General features: G+C 55.4%; 1 protein-coding gene across 7 annotated transcripts in view; it reads right to left on the reverse strand.

Annotated features, from left to right (window-relative positions):
• Window positions 1-20809, reverse strand: part of GAS7 (growth arrest specific 7) — a 203053-nt gene that overhangs the window by 15288 nt on the left and 166956 nt on the right. For all 7 annotated transcript variants that reach the window (XM_082708220.1, XM_082708225.1, XM_082708222.1 and 4 more), the window contains 4 exons: window positions 14439-14528; window positions 11418-11533; window positions 8865-8939; window positions 3731-3809 (listed from right to left, as the gene is read on the reverse strand). In XM_082708220.1, the coding sequence (XP_082564346.1) occupies window positions 3731-3809; window positions 8865-8939; window positions 11418-11533; window positions 14439-14528 (360 nt within the window). The remainder of the gene's footprint in view (window positions 1-3730; window positions 3810-8864; window positions 8940-11417; window positions 11534-14438; window positions 14529-20809) is intronic.

The following is a 20809-nucleotide window of genomic DNA, read 5'->3' on the forward strand; positions in this document are numbered from 1 at the left end:
CCGGACGCTTGCCCTCATGACCTCCTGAGCTGGCCTGAGAGTTGGGAAATCAGCTTAGCGGGGAGTGTAGGGTCAGGACTGGCTTTTGGATTAGAAAGAGAGAGCACCGGAGTGCATCTTAGGCAGAAGGACAAGGGCGGCTTCGGGAAGCATCTGTCTTGGCGATGCACGTGTATGCGTATCTGTATATGGCTATCTGGGCGAGGGCGCCTGCATGTTCTGGCTGCCCGTGGGAAATGGGTGACTGGGGGTCCCAGTCAAGTAAGCTTCAAGCCACCGATTTGGTCCAAACTCTTCATTTCACACATTAAAAAAAAAAAAGAAAAAAGGAAAAAGGAAGCCGAGAGATGCTAAGACTTGCCCCAGGTCCCAAAGCTTGTTAGGGAAAGCCCCCACATAGAACCCAACGTCTCTTGACTCCCACTGTCCCCCTAAAATGTCCCGTCGGCACGTATGGTCTCTCCTGCCGGATTAGACTTCTCTTCCATCAGAAAGAATTTTCCCATTTTCCCTTCCTCGGCTGAAGCCAGGTATCACTTCCTTTGTATATGGCAATCTTGTTTCGTTAGGAGCTTTGTTGCCAGGAGCAGTGGCTGGAACCGGGAGAGAAGCACCGCCTGAAAGACGGCCCTGACGAAACTGCATTTCTTAAATGAGCACTCACCCGCCCCCCACCCCAAAGCGGAACACTCCGAGCGGAATTTCAACGAGCCCTCTGGTAGCAGATGCTAAAATGGGTTTCGGGCATATTGGAGCCCTACGATCGACGGCAGAGGGATAAACCCTCGGAGCCCCTTTGCCTTCAAGGAACCACAGTCCTCCCACGGGGCTACAGTCCGGTTCCTTAAGGCCACCAACACTGATGGACAGGCTGGGGGCAGCAGACGTCTCATCGGACATCTGGTTTCCGTGAACATTGGTCTCAAGTCCCCCTCCCCACCCCCCATCGGCAGCATGTTGAAGTCCCCTGTGCCTTCAATGCCACCGGTCTGCCCAGAGAGAAGGTCCGGGGTGGGGGCAAGTGGCTGATGGACTAAGTCTCGCCCTTTGCTTCCCCCGGAGCAGAGCTGGAGGCTCTGTGACCACGAGCCTTGATGGAGTCTCTCTGCCCCGCTCATTTGTGATATGCAGACGCTGACTGGCAAGACGGTGGAAAAAACCAAGGCCAAGGAGTGATTCCCTGCACAGAACCTTCTAGAACGCTTACCCACTGGGATACTCTGATACAACAAACATGTATTTTGGCCTTTGTCCCCGGCTCCCAGACAGAACTCCTGAAAGCGCTGTAACTCTCCTGAGCGGTTGGGGGGCAAGGGGCATCTTTTGTGCTAGTATCTGGTCTCTGACCCTGGTCTCTGAGACAGAACTCCTAAATCCCTTGGCTTTTCCTGGATGAGAGAAGCATCGTTTGTTCTTTTTTTTTTTTTTTTTTTTTTTAAAGATTTTATTTATTTATTTGACAGAGAGAAATCACAAGTAGATGGAGAGGCAGGGAGAGAGAGAGAGAGAGAGGGAAGCAGGCCCTCTGCTGAGCAGAGAGCCCGATGCGGGACTCGATCCCAGGACTCTGAGATCATGACCTGAGCTGAAGGCAGCGGCTTAACCCACTGAGCCACCCAGGCGCCCCGCATCGTTTGTTCTAATGAAGTGACCATGGTGGTCTCCCAGAGAGCTTCAGGATGGGGGCTGGGTCACCGGAAAGCCCAAGCCACGATTAGAAGCTTCAAACTTCCCACCCCTCCTCCAACCCCTGGGGAGGGAAGGGGACCAGGAGGTGGAGTTAATAAGCGATTATCCCCACGGGATAAAAATTCTACAAAAATCTATAAATCATCGGTTTGAGAGCTTTGAGGTTGGTGAGTTGGTCAAGTCCATGGGGACAGAAGTTCCTAAGCTCAGGGCTCCTCCGGACCTCACCCTGCGTACCCTGTCACCTGGCTGTTCATCTATATCCTTCATGATGTCCTTTAATACAGAATAAACCAGTAACCTAAGTACAGGTCTCCCTGAGTTCCGGGGGCCATTCGGCAAATTATCAAATGTGCAGAGGGTGTTGTGGGAGGCCCTGATGCACAGCTACATCAGACACAAGTGTGGGTCACTTCAGAATCCAGTACTCGCAACGGACACCCTGTGGGACGGAGCCGCTCCCCACCGGGATCTGAGCTGGAGAGCATTTTGTCACCTGCTGAGCATCTGGAAACCTTCAAGACGGGAGGGTCCTGCTGATGAACACCGGGTACGCCAGGGTTCCTGGGGACCCAGCAGGTAACCTTGTCGAGGCTGGATTCAGCTCTCCTGCACACAGGCAGCCTCCCCGGGCCATCTCCCCCAGCAGCGGAGATGCCCCTGGGGTCGGGATGCAAGAAGGGAGGCCTGAAGCACTTCCCTATCAGCAGCTTGAAAAGAACTACTTTGTGCAAGACAGGATAAAAGACGCCTCATTCGACTGGTAAAAATTTCCCGCCAAGGGCTCCGTGGCTGGGTTAGGGTGCCACAGTGAGCCCAGAAAGTCTCACTCATGGCTGAGTCATGGGCCAACCCAATCTCGGGGAGCTAACATCCTTCCGAAGCAGGGGGCTTCTAAAGCACTGTTTTCTCCTCACCCCCCCAGACCTTTATAAAGCCCCTTCGTGGGTCCCAATCATGTGAGCCCTTCATTGTGCCCGCTCTGTGCAGGGGGACCATCACCGGACAGGGTGGTGAGACGTGTACAAAGCCGGAGTCCTGTCCTCCAACAGCGCACTTCTCATGGGGACCTCAAAGCCCAGAATGGTGATTCCTTTGAGGAAAGCTCTGGAGAACAGATGGAACCATTAACGCAGAGTGTGGGAGTCAGGGAGGAGCAGCCAGGCGCTTTTGGGAGATGCTACCTTCCTACAGTAGTAAAGGAGGCAGCATGCCCTCCAATTTAAAAACAGGGGCTCAGAATTTAAGTGCTTTGCCCAAGCACCTTGTCAGGCTGCTGTGTCTGACTGGGGATGGTGGAAAGAGCGTGAACCCCAGGAAGCAAAGGTCCCCGAGAATGGTGCTACCCTAAAGGGGTCTTTCTTCCTTTAAAAGGCGACCATGCTCGTGGTTGCCCCATCAGTCATTCACACTTTAGTGTGAATTATTTCCTTTAGACACTGGGTTTATTTTTACCCCTGAAGAGTAGATGAGAGCTTGAGATGGAATTTGGTGATGCAGAGTGAACAGGAGAGAAACCCCACTGTCCTCAAGGTCACAAACAAAACCAGCAGATTTTCCCTGGGGCACAGTCTAGTCTCTCCTGACAGCATTAAGAAACAGAACATGCCCAGCAAAGGAGAGTGAGGGTCCCCTGAGGGACTGAGGGGTACCCACCCTCATCTCACAGAGCTGAACGCTAAACTTGGAGGAATTTTCTGAGCTGGTTGCTAAAGATGGCCAGCATTAAAATTCAATGGTCTACACTTAGCAAATTATATTAAAAACAAAGGTAATAAGTACTTATAACTACTAACCCTTATCAACCTTTTACGACTCTCCAAGATGCTGATGGACATTTATGCCTCCTGATGCTACCGTCTGGGGACAGTGGGTACCCCTGGCTGATGGTTGCTTTTGTGCCTCTGGTTCCCCGCACCAGAAATCCACACCATGGACCACGGAAAAGGGCCAGCAGGACACACCGGAGAGACCACGACGAGCCCCTCAGCAGTACATGGCTGCACACAACCAACCCAGAGAGGCCGCGGGGCCACCTTACCTTGGCGGAGAACTTGAGATGGACTTCCGCCTCATCCGCGAGGCTCTTCTTCACCTGGGCCCACGCTTCTCCCAGGGACCTACAACACGAGGGAGAACAGCAGACTCGGATCAGAGATCTCAGCACCCCCCGAGGGGCGGACAGCGGATCTCCAGGTGAGCCATCCCAAACCGAGCTGAGGGGCAGGTGCTGGCAGAGGCTGGGGAAACATCTGGAACCTCAGAGAAGCTGGGGAGAAGCAAGAGGAAGATGGGGTACAGCCGCAGGCGGGGGCCCTGCACACCTGCGTGTTATTGTCCCTGTGTCTTCCCGGGGCCCACCCCTGGCTCCTAGATGGACAGTGCAAACGCTTGTTGGTCTACCCAGGAAGAAGGCCAGCCATCTTTTCAGGGAGAAGCCATCTGCAAACAAAAGGTGCCACCATGCAGGGGTGCCTGGGTGGCTCAGTTGTTTAAGTGTCTGGTTTTGGCTCAGGTTGTGATCCTGGGGTCCTGGGGTCCCAGGATGGAGTCCTGTGCCAGGCTCTCTGCTCAGATAGGAGCCTGCTTCTCCCTCTCCCTCTGCCATTCCCCGCCTGTGCTCTCTGGCTCTTTCTAAATAAATAAATAAATAAATAAAATCTTAAAAAAAAAAAAAAAAAAAGGTGCCGCAACAGCCCTGCCTGCGGATAAGCCTCCAGTGGCCAGACTTCCAAGGGGGAGGGGAGACAGACCCCCAGGCTGCCTCTCACAGACACCCACGCAGCAGGAAAGGCCGTTCATCCTCCTCCACTGAGGCGGGGCCCCTGCCAGTCCTGAATCTGGGCTGGGAGCTCTGATGCTGCCCACACCTTCCCGGAGGAAGACAGAGTCCTGAAAGCTAATCACTTTCTACTCTAAGGAGACGTCTCAGACAGAAGCGATCTCCCGAAATTCCCAAGGCTTTCACAAGCGGCCCTGGTGCCCTTTACTACTTGGAACGCTTGAGCCTTGCTGGACTTCCAGCAATACCCATGGGTCCTGGCTCCAGACCTCCTCCCCCAGCCAGTAAACCCAGGCTGACCCTGCAGGTGCCTCCATTTCATCAAAAAGCCACTTGCCCCCCGAGAATCCATAAAACGTGAGTGGGGTGGCAAAGCTGATGTAAAAAGGCAGCATGGGCCTCCAGCGGGGCCACCAGCAGCTGAGAACTGCCCAACAGAACAAAACGAGTCTCTGTGGCCACTGTCCCAGCCTGTCTGGTTGTGGTGCTGGCTCATGGGAAAGGACTGCGCAATTCTTTCTAGGAGTCTGGCAGCAGAGAAAGGTCCCCTGGGGTGGTCCTGGCTGGGGATCCCTGGGGAGCTCATTGGAGAGTGGGAGTGAGGAATGGGGTGCTCCAAGCTGGTTTGCAAGGGCCTGAGCTCCTGGAAGCGGGGCGGCTTGGCTCCTCCCCCGATTTGGCAGATGGGTGGGTGAGGAAGGAGGGGGAAGAAGGGGGAAGGAACAGTCGTGGGGGTCATGCAGATAGGACAGGATACCGGGTCCAGAGGCAGACACCCAGATACAGGCAAGTTACGTGTAACAAAGGGGCCAAGCAGCTCCGTGAGGGACGGAGGATGGTCTCAGCAAATGGGCAGAGACAACCGTATATCCACAGGGCAAAAAAGAGAACTCTTGATCCTCACCCGATGCCCTGCACATGGATTATGTCAAGAGGGATCACAGACCTAGAGCGAGAGTTGGGCGCCATGCAAAAGCAGGCCTGGGAGGAATGGGAACCCGAAAGAACGTGGACAGAGAGGGCCCCTCCCTGCAGCCGAGCTACCGAGGAGCCTACAAGGGAGAGCTCAGAAGCCAGAAAGGCCTTGGGTGGTCCGGAATCTGAGCCTACTGTCAGCAGGGTCACCTGCCCCAGGACTGCCTTAGGGGCCTTAGAATGTCATCTGGGTGAGGCTGTGGGGAAGGGGGAGGCCCAAAGTCAGGCTCTGGCCAAGGTCCTGGCCCCACCCCCAGGCTGGGCATTCACAGGTGGGTGGGCAGGCACTGCTGCAAACACCCAGAGCTCCGCCAGCCACCCGTCCCCCCCAACCCCAGAATTCCAGGCCCCCTGGAATTCAGGAGGAAAAAAAAAAAAGCAATTTAGAGATTCTCTCACTTGAAGACAGATTTTTTTTTCATCTCGTGAGAGGTTAATGAAAGAAATAAAACCTGACATAAATTTCTGTCGCAATGCAGTCCGAGGCCTGCCCAACGGAAACGCACGCTCCTGTCACCCTTAACAACGAGAAAAGACCCAAATCCCATTTCCTTCCCACACAGGCGAGAAAGACGGGAGACGGAATCCATCACCAGTGTACACACCCTGCGGAATCGGACCGGGCGCAGCGCCTGATGCCCGCCCCTCCCCCACCAGCATCTTCCTGGACTGCCCCAGGGTTCTGGGCTCCGGCACCCCGCTCATGTCCAAAGCTCTGTGTCATTGCCAAACGGCACGGCTGCACATTGTGGGCGGGGGACCCCACGCGTTCACCCCCCCCAGGAGGCGCATGGGCTTGCAGCCGCGACGGCAAAGTATGCGTTCGTGACCGTGTTGCAGGGGCATGGCGTGCATGCAAGCGAGCGGGCGTGTGCTGCACGGCCCGTGTGTGTAAGGGCATGTGTGTGCACGGCGTGGCGGCACAGGCCTGGTGCGTGCAGCTGGGAGCATATGCTGAGCCCGCTGGCAGGTTGCAGTGTCCTTGGCAGCAGCCCAGGCCGAGGAGGTGGAAGCCGGAAGCCGCGAGAGCAGCATTGCATTTGCCGGGCAGGGGATATCTAAGAAAGCCTCCATGCCAGGGTGGAGGGGGGACACCCCCCACAACCCCCCCACCTCCACCCTCGCTTCCTACCCCCATCTCAGGGCCCAGTGTGCGGGGTGGAAGGCGGCCACCGGGGGTGGGCTCGTTTCCGCAGAGGAGCCCCTTGGGCCTGCAGGGGCCGTCCCGTGGCCCACCGGGTCGGTGGCAGACCACACGGAGGCGGCCTCTCGGCTGCACAGCGAGCCCACGCAGAGAGGCCGGAATGAAAGCCACATGGGGTTGGCACAGCCGGTCCCCTGAAGGCTTCAAGGCGTGCGGGCGGCCCTCTGATGAGCACAGCCACCCAGGACAGGACGACCTCCGTCCTCGGGGCTCACTTCCCCTTGCAGCAGGGGTTCCAGCACAGCCTGCCCCAGAGCGAGGAAGGCACTGGGGAGAAGACCTGGCGGGGCCTTTCAGCTCTCCCCTCCCGAGTCCGGTCACCTTTATGATGGAGGCAAAATCCACCTTAGCTGAAACTAATTGTTTTAAAGAGGGCGATCAAGGGCACTAGGTATACTCACTATACTGTGCAACTCTCACCTCTACCCTGGTCCAAAACATTTGTACTCCTGTTAAGGAGCCCCCAAATCCATATGCTGAAGACCCACACCCCAAATTCATGTTTTTGTCCCCCCCAAGTCACATGTTGAAGCCCTAAGCCCCATACCCCACTATAGCCCCCAAATTCATGTTGAAGCCCTCAAGCCCCCCACCCCAAATTCCATGTTTGTGTCCTCCCCAAAGCCACATGGTGAAGCCCTAAGCCCTCACGCCAAATTCATGTTTGTGTCCCCCCCAAACCCATATGTTGAAGCCCTAAGCCCTATACCCCAGTGTTGCTCCTCAAATTCATATGTTGAAGCCCTAAGGCCCCCACCCCAAATTTGTATTTTGTGATTCTCCCAAATTCATTATGTTGAATCCCAAAGCCCCCACCTCAAATTCATACATGTTGAAGCCCTAAGCCCCCACCCCAAATTCAAATGGTGGTGTCCCCCCCAAAGCCACCCAGTATGGCTGTTACTTGGAGACGGGGCCTCTAAGGAAGTAATTAAGGTCAAATGTGGTCAAAGGGGAGGGGTCTCTGATTCAATAGGATTCCTGTCCTTACAAGAAGAGACTCCAGGGAGCCTGTTCTCTCTCCACAGGGAGAGAAAACCATAGGGAGAAGGCGGCCACCTGCAACTCAAGAGGAGGGCTCATGCCGGACCTCCAAATCTTGGACCTCTTGGCCTCCAGAACCAGGATAAATTACATTTGTATTATGGAAGCCACCCGATCTGTAGGATTCTGTTACAGGAGCCCAAGCAGATGAATATACACCCCTGAAAGGAAACCCCGAACCCATGAGGCTGTTACCCTCCATTCCCCACTTTCTAGGCAACCACCCACCTCATCCCACCTCCATGGGTTTGCCTATCTGCACATTTTATATAAATGGAAATCTCATTTATATGAGATTTATATAAATCTCATCACATGCACTCTTTTCATCCCACGTCTTTCACTTAGGATGCTTCTAAGCTTCATCCACATGGTAGCCTAGGTCGGGGCTGTTTCCCTTCTTACGGTGAAATAATATTCCATCACATATCCAGTCTGCATGGACACCATTTTTTGTTCATCGGCCCGTCCCTTAATGGACCTCTGGATTGTTTGCACGTTTTGGCTATTGTGGATCCTGCTCTTATGAACACGTGTGTACATGTATTTTGTCTGAGTATCTGTTTTCAATTCTTCTGGGTCTGAACCTACGAGCGGAATTGCTGGGTCATACAGTAATCTCAGTTTGTGTTCCTAGGCACTGCCAAAGTGTTTTCCGTGGTAGAAAACAGCATTTTACATTCCCAGGGCAGGCTGCAAGTCTTTGTCAAGAGATGAGCAGACAAGCCTTAAGTCTTCCACCGCTAGGGACTCCTCTGTGGTTGGGAGGGTGGGGTTGAGCCTCCCCCAGCCCAGGCTTGACCTAAGGAGGTCTGGACCCCTGTAGCTGGAGAGGGAGGGGAGCCTGGGCTTCGGGCTCATGGGAGAGAATTCTAAACGAGGGCCTGGGTCCAGAATCCTCTCTCACCCGGTGTCTCACCAGCTTGCCCTCAGAGAGAGGGGTGCTGGGGTAAGTGTCTGGGGGGCAGCATCTAGCTAACAGGGCAGAGGGGGTAGGAGGCCCTTGTCCAATACAGAGAAGATAATGTGGAATTTGCCCCCTCGGAGCCAGGTCTATACAAACTTCCCCATTTCAGTGGGACCGCACAGAGATCAGGGATTGATGAGGAAGAACTCCCCCCTTCCTGTTGGTGGTTCCTCTCCATTCCCATCACCGTCCTCCCTACTCACCCTTCCTCCTGTGCAGCCAAGGAGTTCTGAGAGAGCTTAGCTAGGTTTTTCGCATATTCCTCTTCGATCTTTATCCTGCAAAGTGAGAAAACCCAACAGGTCAGCTCTCCAGCACCAGACTGAGCAACCACCCACCTCATTCTGGCTCCATGGGTCCGACCTGCAGCCTAGTGCTCACTGACTGCAGACAGAAACCCACTAGACCACAGGCTCTGAGAGTTTAAGGCCCTTGTCTATCCACGCAATACACAGCAGGTGCTTAAAAAAATCTTCATTGGCTGGACGAACTTGTGCAAACCTCTGTCTCCTCATCTATAAAAAAAGATGTTTCCACCTGTCTCCTGGGCCACGAAGAAGTGCTCCTATTCACACGGCTCCTAGCCTAGGGCTGCACACAGGAGGCCCTCAGATCAATGATGTCACTCATGATGGACCAGGGCTGCCTCCCTCCAGGCCCCAGAACCTCCGACTTAGACCCTCCTAAGTGGTGGCAGCCCCTGGGAAGCAGGAGCACCACCTCCCCCCTGCGGCCTCCCAGCGCCCCTCTTCCCTCCCTGTGCCTCCAGCTGTCAAGCTTGCAAGGGCACAAGTATTTCCATGGAAACCAGGCAGTGCCCAGAGCTGGGGTGGATCCCATTTCCCTAGAGAGAGAAGTTGCCTTGGATTTCACTTCCAACAGGGGGGCCCTTGACACACTTTCCAGGCAACTCTCTCGGGAGCGTTCTGTCTTATCTGGCCCGTGGCGTTCGAGTGTCGTCAAAGGCAACACTCACCGCCTGACTGCTCCTCTGGGCTGCACTGGGACACCCGGGGCCACCCCTCCGAAGCCCCAAGCCCTGTCACCCGACAAACGGGGAGGCCCCAGAGACACTCCGAGGGCCGCAGCACCTGCCCCCGGCAGCTCCGGAAGCTGATGGCCCACAGGTGCTGTGATGTGAAATGGGGGTCCTCACCAGGCCCCCTGGCATCATTCTGAATAAGATTTTCTGCTTTGCCCCTAGAGACCCACAGCCACATTCCCTCTCTCACGGCTCTGCCCTCCCCACCACCTCCGGCCAGGCTCCGGCGCCCGCTGGAGTTTCTCTCCTGCTCTGTCACTCCCTTGCCATCACTCTGCCCTCCCCTGGGTGACGCTGGTGACCACCATGCAAGCTCCAGCCCGTGGCCAACACATCTCTCTGCTAGCTTCACCCCTCCAAACCACCTCGAGGCCAACCACACCCGCCAGGCATGCCTTCCCCTCCAAGCCCTGTCCAGCTGCCCTAAGGCCAGGGCCTCGGCAAGCCCCCAAGCCCAGCACACTCCACCTCTGCTCTCGCCTCTCCTGGCTCAGGAAGGCCTCCCAAGAAAAGTCTGCATTGTTCGCGGAAGGCCAGCGTGTTCTGAAATGGCAGATTCCATTTATTTGCTCCCAGGACATTTCAGGGTGTGTATGTTCACACTCCACTCCATTCCCTGCCAGCGTAATGGCTCATAAAAGAGAGATTTGATGATACAAATAGAAAACAGGCCTCCTAAGGAAAAGAGGTGCTTTAAAATGCCAAAGAGTTATTATTACATTATTGTTATCATTAAAAAGCTTTCTTAAATACGTTACCATTTGCTGTAAATAGGTCCAGGGTGCCCTGGAAACTCCAGGTGGCAAATCGTGTGTATGTGCGTGTGCACACGCGGGTTGTGTGTCTGCATGTGTGTGCATGTGTGTGCTGGTTAAGTGTGTACTTTACAGGGTCTCAGACCTTGGAGGGACTGACAGGCGGGAAGGTGGAGAAGGAATTTCTTCTCCTTACACTTTTTCCTGTTCCCATCAGGCTGGATTGGTTTCCTCTTTTACATTCAGACAAGCCATCCTTCAGCAAAACCATTACTGTGACCCCCGTGCTGGTCACAATGACCTCACCTGACGTTTCCATCTCACGGGAGCTCCCTGGATGCAGGGATGGGGGAGTGGGTTCTAGACGCCCAGGTCTGGGACACAGTTTGGGTTCAAAGATGAACATTCTCCTTTTTTGTTATGACAGGGACAGGGCTTCCAATGAGGGCCACACAGGAAAGTCAAGGAGCTAAGCAGTATGTGTGGGGAGACAGTAGGGAGTGGTGGAGACTGTGGACACATGAAAGTCAAGGAGCTAAGCAGTCTGTGTGGGGAGACAGTAGGGAGTGGTGGAGACTGCGGCAAACCAGACCTCAGGCTCCCTCTCCAGGGCGTTGCCATCTGGCTCTGGCCCATTGTTGTGTGAGCCGTTCTTGCCAGACTTTTGGCCTTCTCAAGACAAGCCCTTTGGCCAGCTTGTAAGGTAAGACCTACCCATTAAAAAATAAAAAATGTTGGTCTAAACTTTAAACCTATCAGAGGTCTTAGCAACACATCTGCAGGTTAGATCTGCCCCTAGAGTCACAGGTGGTACCCCGGGTCTCACGTTCCCCATGGCGTGAGCCAGGCCCAGTGTTGGGCGGCCAGTGCTCATCCCAGCCGCTCCCCGACATCAGGCTCAGAGGGGCCAAGGGGGCGCTGTCTGTGGCCATGGGAACTGGGAGGGGCGTGGGCCTCACCTCTCCCGGATGAATTCTGACATTTCCTTCTGCATCTGCTTGCCCTTCAGTTGCTTCTGAAGCAGGAGCTCAAACCCAGCCACCGTGCCATTGCCCTGGGGGTCCTTCTTATCAGCCTAGAAGGGACATAGAAGCATGAGACATTAGGTGACAGGGGTGTCCAGAGCGGCAGGGAATGGGGCGTGGGGAAGGCCATCCACAAAGGGACCCGGGTGTCCCTGGAGACGGGACCTCAGCCCAAGAGGGAAGCTGTGCCCACTGTCCCACCTTTGTCTCTCCTGCTGCCCCCACCCCCACCTTCACGGGCACACTCAGACTTGAGCCCTTCAGCTGCCGCCCCTCCCCCACGCCCACGACCTTTGATTCTCCCCACCTGGGAAAGAAGAGGAAGAAGGGGAAGTCAGGAACAGCAGCTCCCAATGGCTCCTAGCCATTCCCTCCAGGTAGCTGCTGAGGCTGGCAGGAAGCTCTGGGGAGTCTTGGTGGCCTGACACTCATCTGAGACAGTCTGTGGCCTGAGGGGCAAGTGACCCTCACCGTAAGCCCTCTGGTCTCCTGTCAGCCCCCGGTACTGGCCAGGCAGTGGCATCCTCTCACATTCGTACCAGATCACAGGGGCTTCCAGGAGAGACCCGACTGAAGGGAGGCCAGAGTTCTGGAAAAGGGCAGGGTGCCAGGGTTGACATCCCAGCTGGGAAGCCTCGGGCGAGCTCTCCCCTCTGTCCAAGCCTGAGTGGTTTCATCCGTGAAGCTGGGGAATACTGGTGCCCGCCTCCTGAGGTCATTTCGGGATAAGTGACCTCCGGAAACGGCCAGGCACAGTGCTCGCCGGACACGAAACACTCGGTAAGTGCTACCTAATATTCGTCCACTTTGAAGTAAGTTGGGACTCGGGGAAGATGGCCAAGTCAATGAAATGAGAGCTCAGTACTGGGTCCATTTTGCAAGCAAATACTGTCAAAATTTCAAAACTAAATGTTTTCTTTTGTTTTGCTTGCACTTTCCTCAAGGACAGCTGAATACCTCTTCCTTGCCTGCCCCTCCCCCCCAACATCCTGCCTCCTGCCCAGAAGCCCCTAGGTTCACCCTTCCCTGCAGGATATTCATCTCGGCTCTGAGACTTCTCGGGTACCCCACCTAAAGCCATGGTCTGCCCCATTATAGCCTTTCCCCATCAGAAATGCAGAGTCAGATGCTTTGGTTCTTAATGGAAGGGGTTAAAAAGGCATCTTTTGATATCAGCAGGTGCATCGGTGAGGACCCTGTCCCAGGGTCCAAAAGACCTAGTCCTTGTCTCAGCTCAGCCTCCGGGTGACCCAGTCAGGCCTTTCCAATCCTAGGTTGTATCCCCCGCCCACCCTCCCCCCTTGGCAATAGGACTGAGTTGCATCTCTAAGACCCCTTCCACAGCAGTTTTAGGAAAAGGGAATTCTGGAAAGGGGTGGGTGATGCGTGGAGAGAAATCCACTTCCTATCATCAAGCATTTAATAAGTTTATGGACATCCGCCCACCAACCCCCCCCCCCCCAACATGGGATCCCCTTTCCTCAGCTGTCCTGACACAAAACCCGCTGGGCCATACTGCTAATACCTCCTGGGACAGGGAGATCACTATCCCACAGGACACACCAAGTCATGGGAAGCTACTCTGGACAATTAAAAGCTTCTCCAAGTACGTTTAAGCTTAGTACATTTCATTGTTCCCAGGGCTCCCCAACAGCCCCGCGTGAAACCCCATGCGTGCTGATCTCCAGCTCTTGTGGTGGGCACTCCCAGGGCTCCAGCTAGTCTCCCCTGAATGCCCCTCTTCCTGCGCCCCTCGTTAGGGACAACGTCTCTAAACTCAGCCACTTCTCTGTAGCTGCTACCATGCTTCCCTGACTCCTGCACCTGCGGCTGACGTCCACCGTGCCCCCTCACAGCCCTTCTCGCACACTGCTTCTAAACCACATCACATCTTATTCCAACAGCTTCCGACTGCAAACAGAAGGAAACCCAACATGCTCCCGGGACCTACAGAGTCTCGTACACTCTGACCTCCGCGGCCCCACAGGTCCCTCCTCACAGTGTTTGCAGCCCCTGTCCGCACAGATCCCCACCCTGACCTGGAAGAAACATGGGGGGGCGGCGGGCGGAACAGGAATTGACAGGCATCTCTGAGAGCCCAAGTGACTTGTCAACGCAACACAGCACTTCTGTCCGGTGCTTGGCTGGCAAATCTAAAAACGGGAAGCAATCCGTCCCGCACAGTGGGGAAACAAACAGCTTTTATTTTGTTTATTTATTGGTCCTCGGGGTCCCTGTGAAAGTTGTGTTTTGGGGTTTTTTTCCTCCTAAAGTGTACAATTTGCTGGCTTTTAATACGTTCACAAGGCTGAGCAACCGTCAGCACTATGTGAATCCACAAGGAGGCGATCGCACTTTGAAAGTCATTGCAGACTTAAATTTTGTGCACGCCGAGGGCTATTCTTAGAGTTTCTGAGCAGGTGGGCCGTGCATTTGTCAAAAGATACCTATTTAATTGTGCGAAAATACACCTAAGATAAAACATATCATCTTTTTTTTTTTTTTTTCCTTTTTTTCAAGTAGGCTCCATGCCAGCCTGGAGCCCAGCACGGGGCTTGAACTCACAACCCTGAGATCTCTCGAGACCTGAGTGGAGACCAAGAGTCGGACGCTTCACCCATGGAGCCGCCTGGGCGCCTCCACTCAAATCAGCTCTAGTCTCCTGCCCTTACCAAGCAGCCGGGAAGTAACCCTCCTGCTTATCTGACTTCCGTCTGGGGTTTCTGTGTTGTCCCGAACGCAAACCCTGTCCATTCTCTGAGATTTATGGAACAATCTGGACTCCAAAGAGGGTCTTAAATTTCTCCCTTGGATGCTCAGTCTACCAGCAGGTTTTGACAGGAGCGGACCCTCTCTTTTGAGTTCCAGACCCTTCAGGCCCCTTCTGGGTGTCCTCCAGGGGTGGGGGGAGGGGATGGTGCTGTCACACAGTGGGAGAAACTGAGGCACGCTTACCCAGAAATAGTCACAATAGCTCCACTCGGTCGGTTTCAGCAGCTGTTGCTCCGGCATCGTGTCTGGGTGAGGGAACGTCACGCAGTTTATCTGCAGGGCACAGAACAGGAAAGAAAATGCCTCACCTGGAAGGCTGGGAGCTGCTGGGACAGCTCTGCCCCCGGAACACAGCATTGCCGAGGTCTCCCATCAGCGCCAGCTTGAGAGAATGTGCCCTGAAGGCTTGGGGATGCTCCAGAGGCTCAAATTTCAAGTGAGGGGCAACAACACCCAAACCCACCCCAATGGGGCCAGAACAGGTCCCAGTGCTCTGAAGGGCAGTGAAACAGGACCTCTCAAACCCACAAACCAGGGACTGCAATTCAGAAAAGGGTACTCTGCGGACGTATCTGCGTGTGTGTGCAATGACACGCACACACAGCCTTTCAGACCATCTGTAGCAGAAAAACACAGCCCCAGGAGCAGGGGAGTGGCTAAAGAGAGCACAGGACGGTGGGGGGGGGGTGCATCTCTTGGGGTTTGCATGGACAGCCAAAGACACCGGGAGAAAGTCTAGGTTCTATTACTCAGCAGGAAGAAAAAAGGCAAGATATCCAATAGTATTTAGAGTTGTTACCATTTGTAGAAGGGGGGTGGAAGAGAAAATATGGACACATTTGGTTATTTATGTATAGAATCCTAGAAGCTGACGACATCCCCGGCTTGCAGAAACAGGAACTAGGCAGCGGAGAGGTTACGTTGTGCGTTTTAATCACTATGTATTCTACAAAGAGTTGAAAGCGATCACGCAGGACGGGTGCTTGGGGCTGGCCCTCGCCCAGGAGAGGGCAGTGCAGACATTCCTGGGGCCTGTCTCAGACCATCCTGCCCAAGCATGTCCCCAACGTCTTGGCTTTCCCCATCAGGTGGAAACGGTCTTGCCACTTCTGTTGCTGGTGTTGCTTCAAGCCTGGGATGTGCTTCTGGGGAGCCCGTTCAGGGAGTTTTTTTTGTGGGAGCTGCAGAACCTTGGGGAGCCCGCCCCTGCTGATGTGGGAGGAACGGTGCTGAAAGCCCTGGGGTTCTGGACAGAGGCCACACACTCCGGTGCGAGGCAGCCGTGCAAAGGGGCTAGGGGCTGCCTGTGTAGAAGCCACAGTTTGAGGGGGCGGTGACCGGCCTCTGCTCTGGGAAGGGGCAGGATCTGCGAGATCCTTCTAACGAGCAGATGCCCCTTTGCTCCTGCAAACTGTTGGCAAGCCGGCGGGAGGAGCCCGGTGGGTCGCCCGTCGGGTGACACGACCCAAGAGGGGCTGCAAATGGGGATGAATGCGTGACGCGTCTCCAGGTTTAAAGGTTGGCGTGTAATTCAAAGTTAATGGGAACAACGGCAAGGACGTCCACAACAGCAGCACGTCGGGCAAAGAAAGTCCTCTGCAAGCTAAGTCACGCCCACGGGCCCCCAGCCTTGACCTCGGGGTTCAGGGGCTCACGGGGTGCTAAGTACACGTCGCGTGGGCATCGTCCCACAGGGGCCGGGGTCTCTTTTGTGGTCCCAGCCAAGGGCAGGAGCGCCCTCCTCCAGGTTACACACACCTGGTAGAAGGAAGGGCCGAAATGCCCCGTCCGGAGGGAAGCGTGGTGCGGCAGGAAAGACCAGGGGCAGGAAGGGCCCAGAGATTCCTGGAGAAGGGGAGCATGGAAATTCCCCAAGGTCAAGGAGGGAGGCCCCAGGGTGGGGAATTTCCTCCTGGTGCCTCCCGGTGGGGGAGGGCCAGCCTCTCCATGATGCCCAGCATCAGGCAACGGTCTCCCCAAACCCTCTTTTCAGGCTGACACCCTCAAGGGGTGCCCAGAGGGGAGTCTCCCACCAAGGCTTTGACAATCGTGGAAACAAGGGCCAGATTCCAAAGGTTCGCATATTCCTTATTTCACCGGCTGGTTATTCTCTTTCTGCAAATACCTGCGATCACAGGACACCCTTGTGTTGCTTAATAATGGGGTCCGTGCAAATTTCAACGAAATCCAATGACAAATCAACAGAGACATTAGATTGGGTGTTAAGCATCATGGAACTAGGGGGACGGAGGTACTCGAAATTGGACACAAATGTCTTTTAGAGCACCCTGTTGGGGGCTAGTGGTGAAGGGGGATGGGGAGGGTGAGGTTTCATCCCTGTCATTGCTTCTACCACTTTGTGGGGACACCGGTCCTTGGATGGACCGGCCAGGGGCCCCAGGGTGCCTGTCTCCGCCTCTCCCAGCTCTGGTTTGGGGATGTCTGCTCCTGGCTGGCCCACAGGGATAAATTACCCCAATGCTCCTCCGAGCCCTGCACCCCCGCCAGCCCCCGGGGGGGAGGCAGTCATAACCACTGGGAATCCCTGGGGAGCCCGTCCTCAAGGACCCCACCAGGAGCCTTGCACGCATTCCCGTGTCATCCGTCATCATCTCGGCCGTCAGTCACGTTGCTACCCGTCCACTGACTGCGTGCAAACGTTTCTCGCGTGCCCCTCAAGATGCTAGATCTTTCCAGCACTTAGCACACATACATTTGTAATTACGTTTCTCACGACCATCTAATCAGCCAGACCGTCTGTTCCACAAGGGGAGGGAGACCCTTTCCCTGCTGCTTCCCGCATCCCTGGCAAACAGAAGCCCCTGGGGGGGGGGGGGCTCAGTAAGCATTTCTGGTGCAGGCCAGAGGCGGACGGAACAGTCTCTGTACTCGGCAACTTTATAGCCTCGCGAGGAAGCAAACAAGTATGCAAGGGATTGCACGGCTCTGGGATAAATCTACCACTGGTAATAAGCCTCCCTCGATATGCAGGACTACCGCCCACAACAGAGAGCTCCCACCCAAAAGAAGAACATGTAGAGAAGCCTTTCCCCATGGAAACTTCCCAGGCGTGGAGTCCTGTACCCCCCAGAGAGCCACTTTCCAGGTTAACACCACCTCCGGGACAAAGCCTGCCCTCCTCCCAAGGCCTCCTGGGCACAGTGAGAACCCGGATGGCATCCTCCTCCCTGCAAACACAGGGAAAATGCTCAGGAACCACCTTCTCCTCCAAGAAGAGCTGAAAACGTGCCAGCCGTTGCCCTAAGTGCTGTCCCCGCCAGGCGGATGCCATTATTAGCCCTGTGCTACAGAGGAGCAAACTAAGGCACAGAGAGGTAAAGTAACTTCTCCAAGATCACACAGCCTGCGTGTCTCGGCAGAGCCTGTGTCTGAAGTCAGGCAACCCGACTGTTTTTAGCTTTCGTCACACTACCTTCCACACACCTCACCCACGGCAGGGACTCGGGTAGGAAGGGGTGCTCGACAGGGAGCAGGAGAAAAGGTATGGAGCGGGGAGAGGGGCAGTTCTGGGGGGGTGACCCCCACCCTCGCTCCTCTGAGGTCACCGTCCTCCACCAGTAGCATCTTCATGCCGACACCGTTTTTCTCCAACCTGTAGATAAATACCAGAACCCCTTCTCTGCCCCCATGATCCCTTGCCCAGCTATCTGGCAGCTAGCTCTGTGTGTGCTTCTGGAGGGAGGCTGATGTGTGAGGGTGTGCAAGAGTGGGTCTGAGAGTGGGTCAGAGCCAGGGTCTGTGCAAGCAGCAAAGACCCCAAGGGCTCACTTCCAGCCCCCCAGCTCCCCCTGCCCACGCCCACCAGGGATCCCGGGCATCTGATGGGCCACACGAGGAAGCAGGAGCTGAGGATGACGGGAGTCCCCCAGACTCCTCTTTCCAGGAGAGGAATATGGCTACTACGGCTTTGTAGTCATCTCCTCTAGAGTCCTCTAGATTTCCGGCACACCGTGTCTGTGCCGAGGGCTGGGAGCAGCCACGACTGCCTGTCAGTCCTCATCAAGCAGCCCACTCAGAGCCTGGGCCGGCCCAAAGCTCGCTCCAGGCCAGCCACGGGAGGGGGAGCTGCAATGTCAGAATCAAGCTCCATCTGGACGCTATCGGGACGCAGCCCGGGACCCGGCAGCACAGATCCTCTGCTGCCCAGTGAGCAACTCCGCGAATGCCTGCAAGTGTCCCCTCCGTGGGATCGGACAGCGTGGAAGACTGCTTTCTCCCCCTCCATACCCTGTCCCCACCCGCCGGGAGAGGTTAGCCGGTACCCCAGGAGCCGGACATCCCTCCTTCCCTCAACCCTGTCCAGTGGCCCTGCAGGGTATCTTCCCTGGGAAACTATGAGCTCTGGAGGACCGGAGCCCCGAGGGAGGGCTGGGAACGGGGCAGGGGGGAGGGAGGGCGGTGTGCGCAGGAAGGAGCAGCAGCACACAGGCCTTCGCTCATCTCGGCCCGGACACATCATCTCTGCTCCTTGCCCCGCTGCGTGCCCTCTGGGCAGCCCCTCCTGTCCTCAGTTTCTCCAGCAAAAATTCCCCGAGACTTAAGTGTTTATTTAAAACCACGGTGTGAGGGGCGCCTGGGTGGCTCAGTGGGTTAAAGCCTCTGCTTTCGGCTCAGGTCCTGATCCCAGGGTCCTGGGATGGAGCCCCACATCGGGCTCTCTGCTCAGTAGGGAACCTGCTTCCTCCTCTCTCTCTGCCTGCCTCTCTGCCTACTTGTATCTCTGTCAAATAAATAAATAAAATCCTTTTATAAATAAATAAATAAAAATAAAACCACGGTGGGGGGTGGGTGTTGGTGACAGTGCAAACGTCCATCCAGGTTGGGCTCTAGATCAACTAAGTGTCGGTCTAGGAAGCCATCAAGGAACTTGCCTTTTAAACAAGTGTCCCAGAGGCTTCGGCTGCCTACTCCACTTTGCTGGCTCGCTCTGAGAAGCTCTGATTTAGGTCAGCGGGAAGGAGGAGGGAAGATGCAAGGCAGGGACAGACAATGAACCGGAGGAGACCCTGACCAAGAGCCAAGTTCTAGCCCAAAGCCAGGGCACAGCAGGTGACTCGGGCCTCACCCCGGGGCCACCAGGACCATCCCCACCAGCAAAGTGCTTTCCACTCTGCATTTGTCCTTTTTACTTTTCTTCTGCAATTCTCATATACCAGCCCCTCCTCCTTCTCCCTCTTTCTGCACCGTTCCGGGGGGAACTTTATAGGGAGGTTCCTGCTTTGCCTGGGGCATTTTGTGGCGCTAGGAAGGCGGTCTGTCCCTGGGTCTGGCTCACGCCCTGTCCCAGGCCCCACTCTCCTCCACAGACAACCTCTACAGGCCAGGAGAGCACAGGTCTCTGAATCTGGATGCGTCCCAGCTGGGCGAGGCATGGCCGCCTGCTTCAGTTCTACCATCTATAAACAGGGTCAAGAAGATGAGTGTGCACTGAGCACTTACTACGTGCCTGGCTCTGTTTTAAGTGTTTTCTGTATACAGACTCATTTAGTCTTTACCCTATCCCCAGGGCACTGGCACCCCCCACCTCCCCATTGTACAGATGTGGATACTGAGGCACAATGGGGCAGAGAAAGTCACCCCAGGCTGCTGTGCAGATAGTAGGTGCTTTAACAACCCCCCCCCCACCAGCCCCAGAGCCTTCATTCACAGTCACAGTCACCCAGGGTTGGTCCTGTGCTTGCACCTCACACAGTGAGTGGAGAGCTCAGCGAGCCCCTCAGAAGACTACCGGTCGGGACGGCTGGGTGGCTCAGTTGGTTGAGCGGCTGCCTTCAGCCCAGGTCATGATCCCAGCATCCTGGGATCGAGTCCCACATTGGGCTCCTTCCTCAGCAGGGAGCCTGCTTCTCTCTCTGTCTCTTCCTGCCACTCTGTCTGCATGTGCTCTCTCTCTCTCTCTCTGACAAATAAATAAATAAAATCTTTAAAAAAAAAAGAAGAAGAAGAAGAAGAAGAAGAAGAAGAAGAACACTACTGGTGCATACTCAGTGCACACTAAAAGGGCAACAGTTATTGTTGCTGCTGTCACTGCGTATCCAACCCTCTCTTTTCTCCCAGAGCAAGATTTTCAGTCTGCACGAGCCAGGAAAGTGGACCCGCTCTCGGTCTCATCTCCGAGGGGATGGTCAGAACGGCTCCTGCCTCCGCTGGCACCTAGGGGAGCAGGACCCCCATTCCCAACTCCCCTGCACTCACAACCAAGCGGCCCACCCAGGACCACACTTCTCATGTCCCCAAGTTATTGCAGCCTGAGCACCCGCACAGGGCGTTTGCCCCCTTTCCCCCACACGAGGCTGGTGTGGGTGTGTTGGGGAGGGGGTCCTCCTCAGCTCTCCCGTGGGGGCTCGGCGGGCTTCTGGAGGAGCGAGGCGGGTTGGCCACCCCAGGCAGGAGCCGCCTGCTCCTGTCCTCCCGTCCGGGACTCTATTATTAGGGTGCTTTCTCTTGTTTTTAACTTTGACATCTTCCGCAAGTCACCCTGTGCTAAAGCAACCTCAGCGTGGCTGTAATTTACATGCCACATCGCTGCGCAG

This window comes from Mustela nivalis (assembly GCF_964662115.1).
Source record: "Mustela nivalis genome assembly, chromosome: 17".
Lineage (NCBI taxonomy): Eukaryota > Metazoa > Chordata > Mammalia > Carnivora > Mustelidae > Mustela > Mustela nivalis.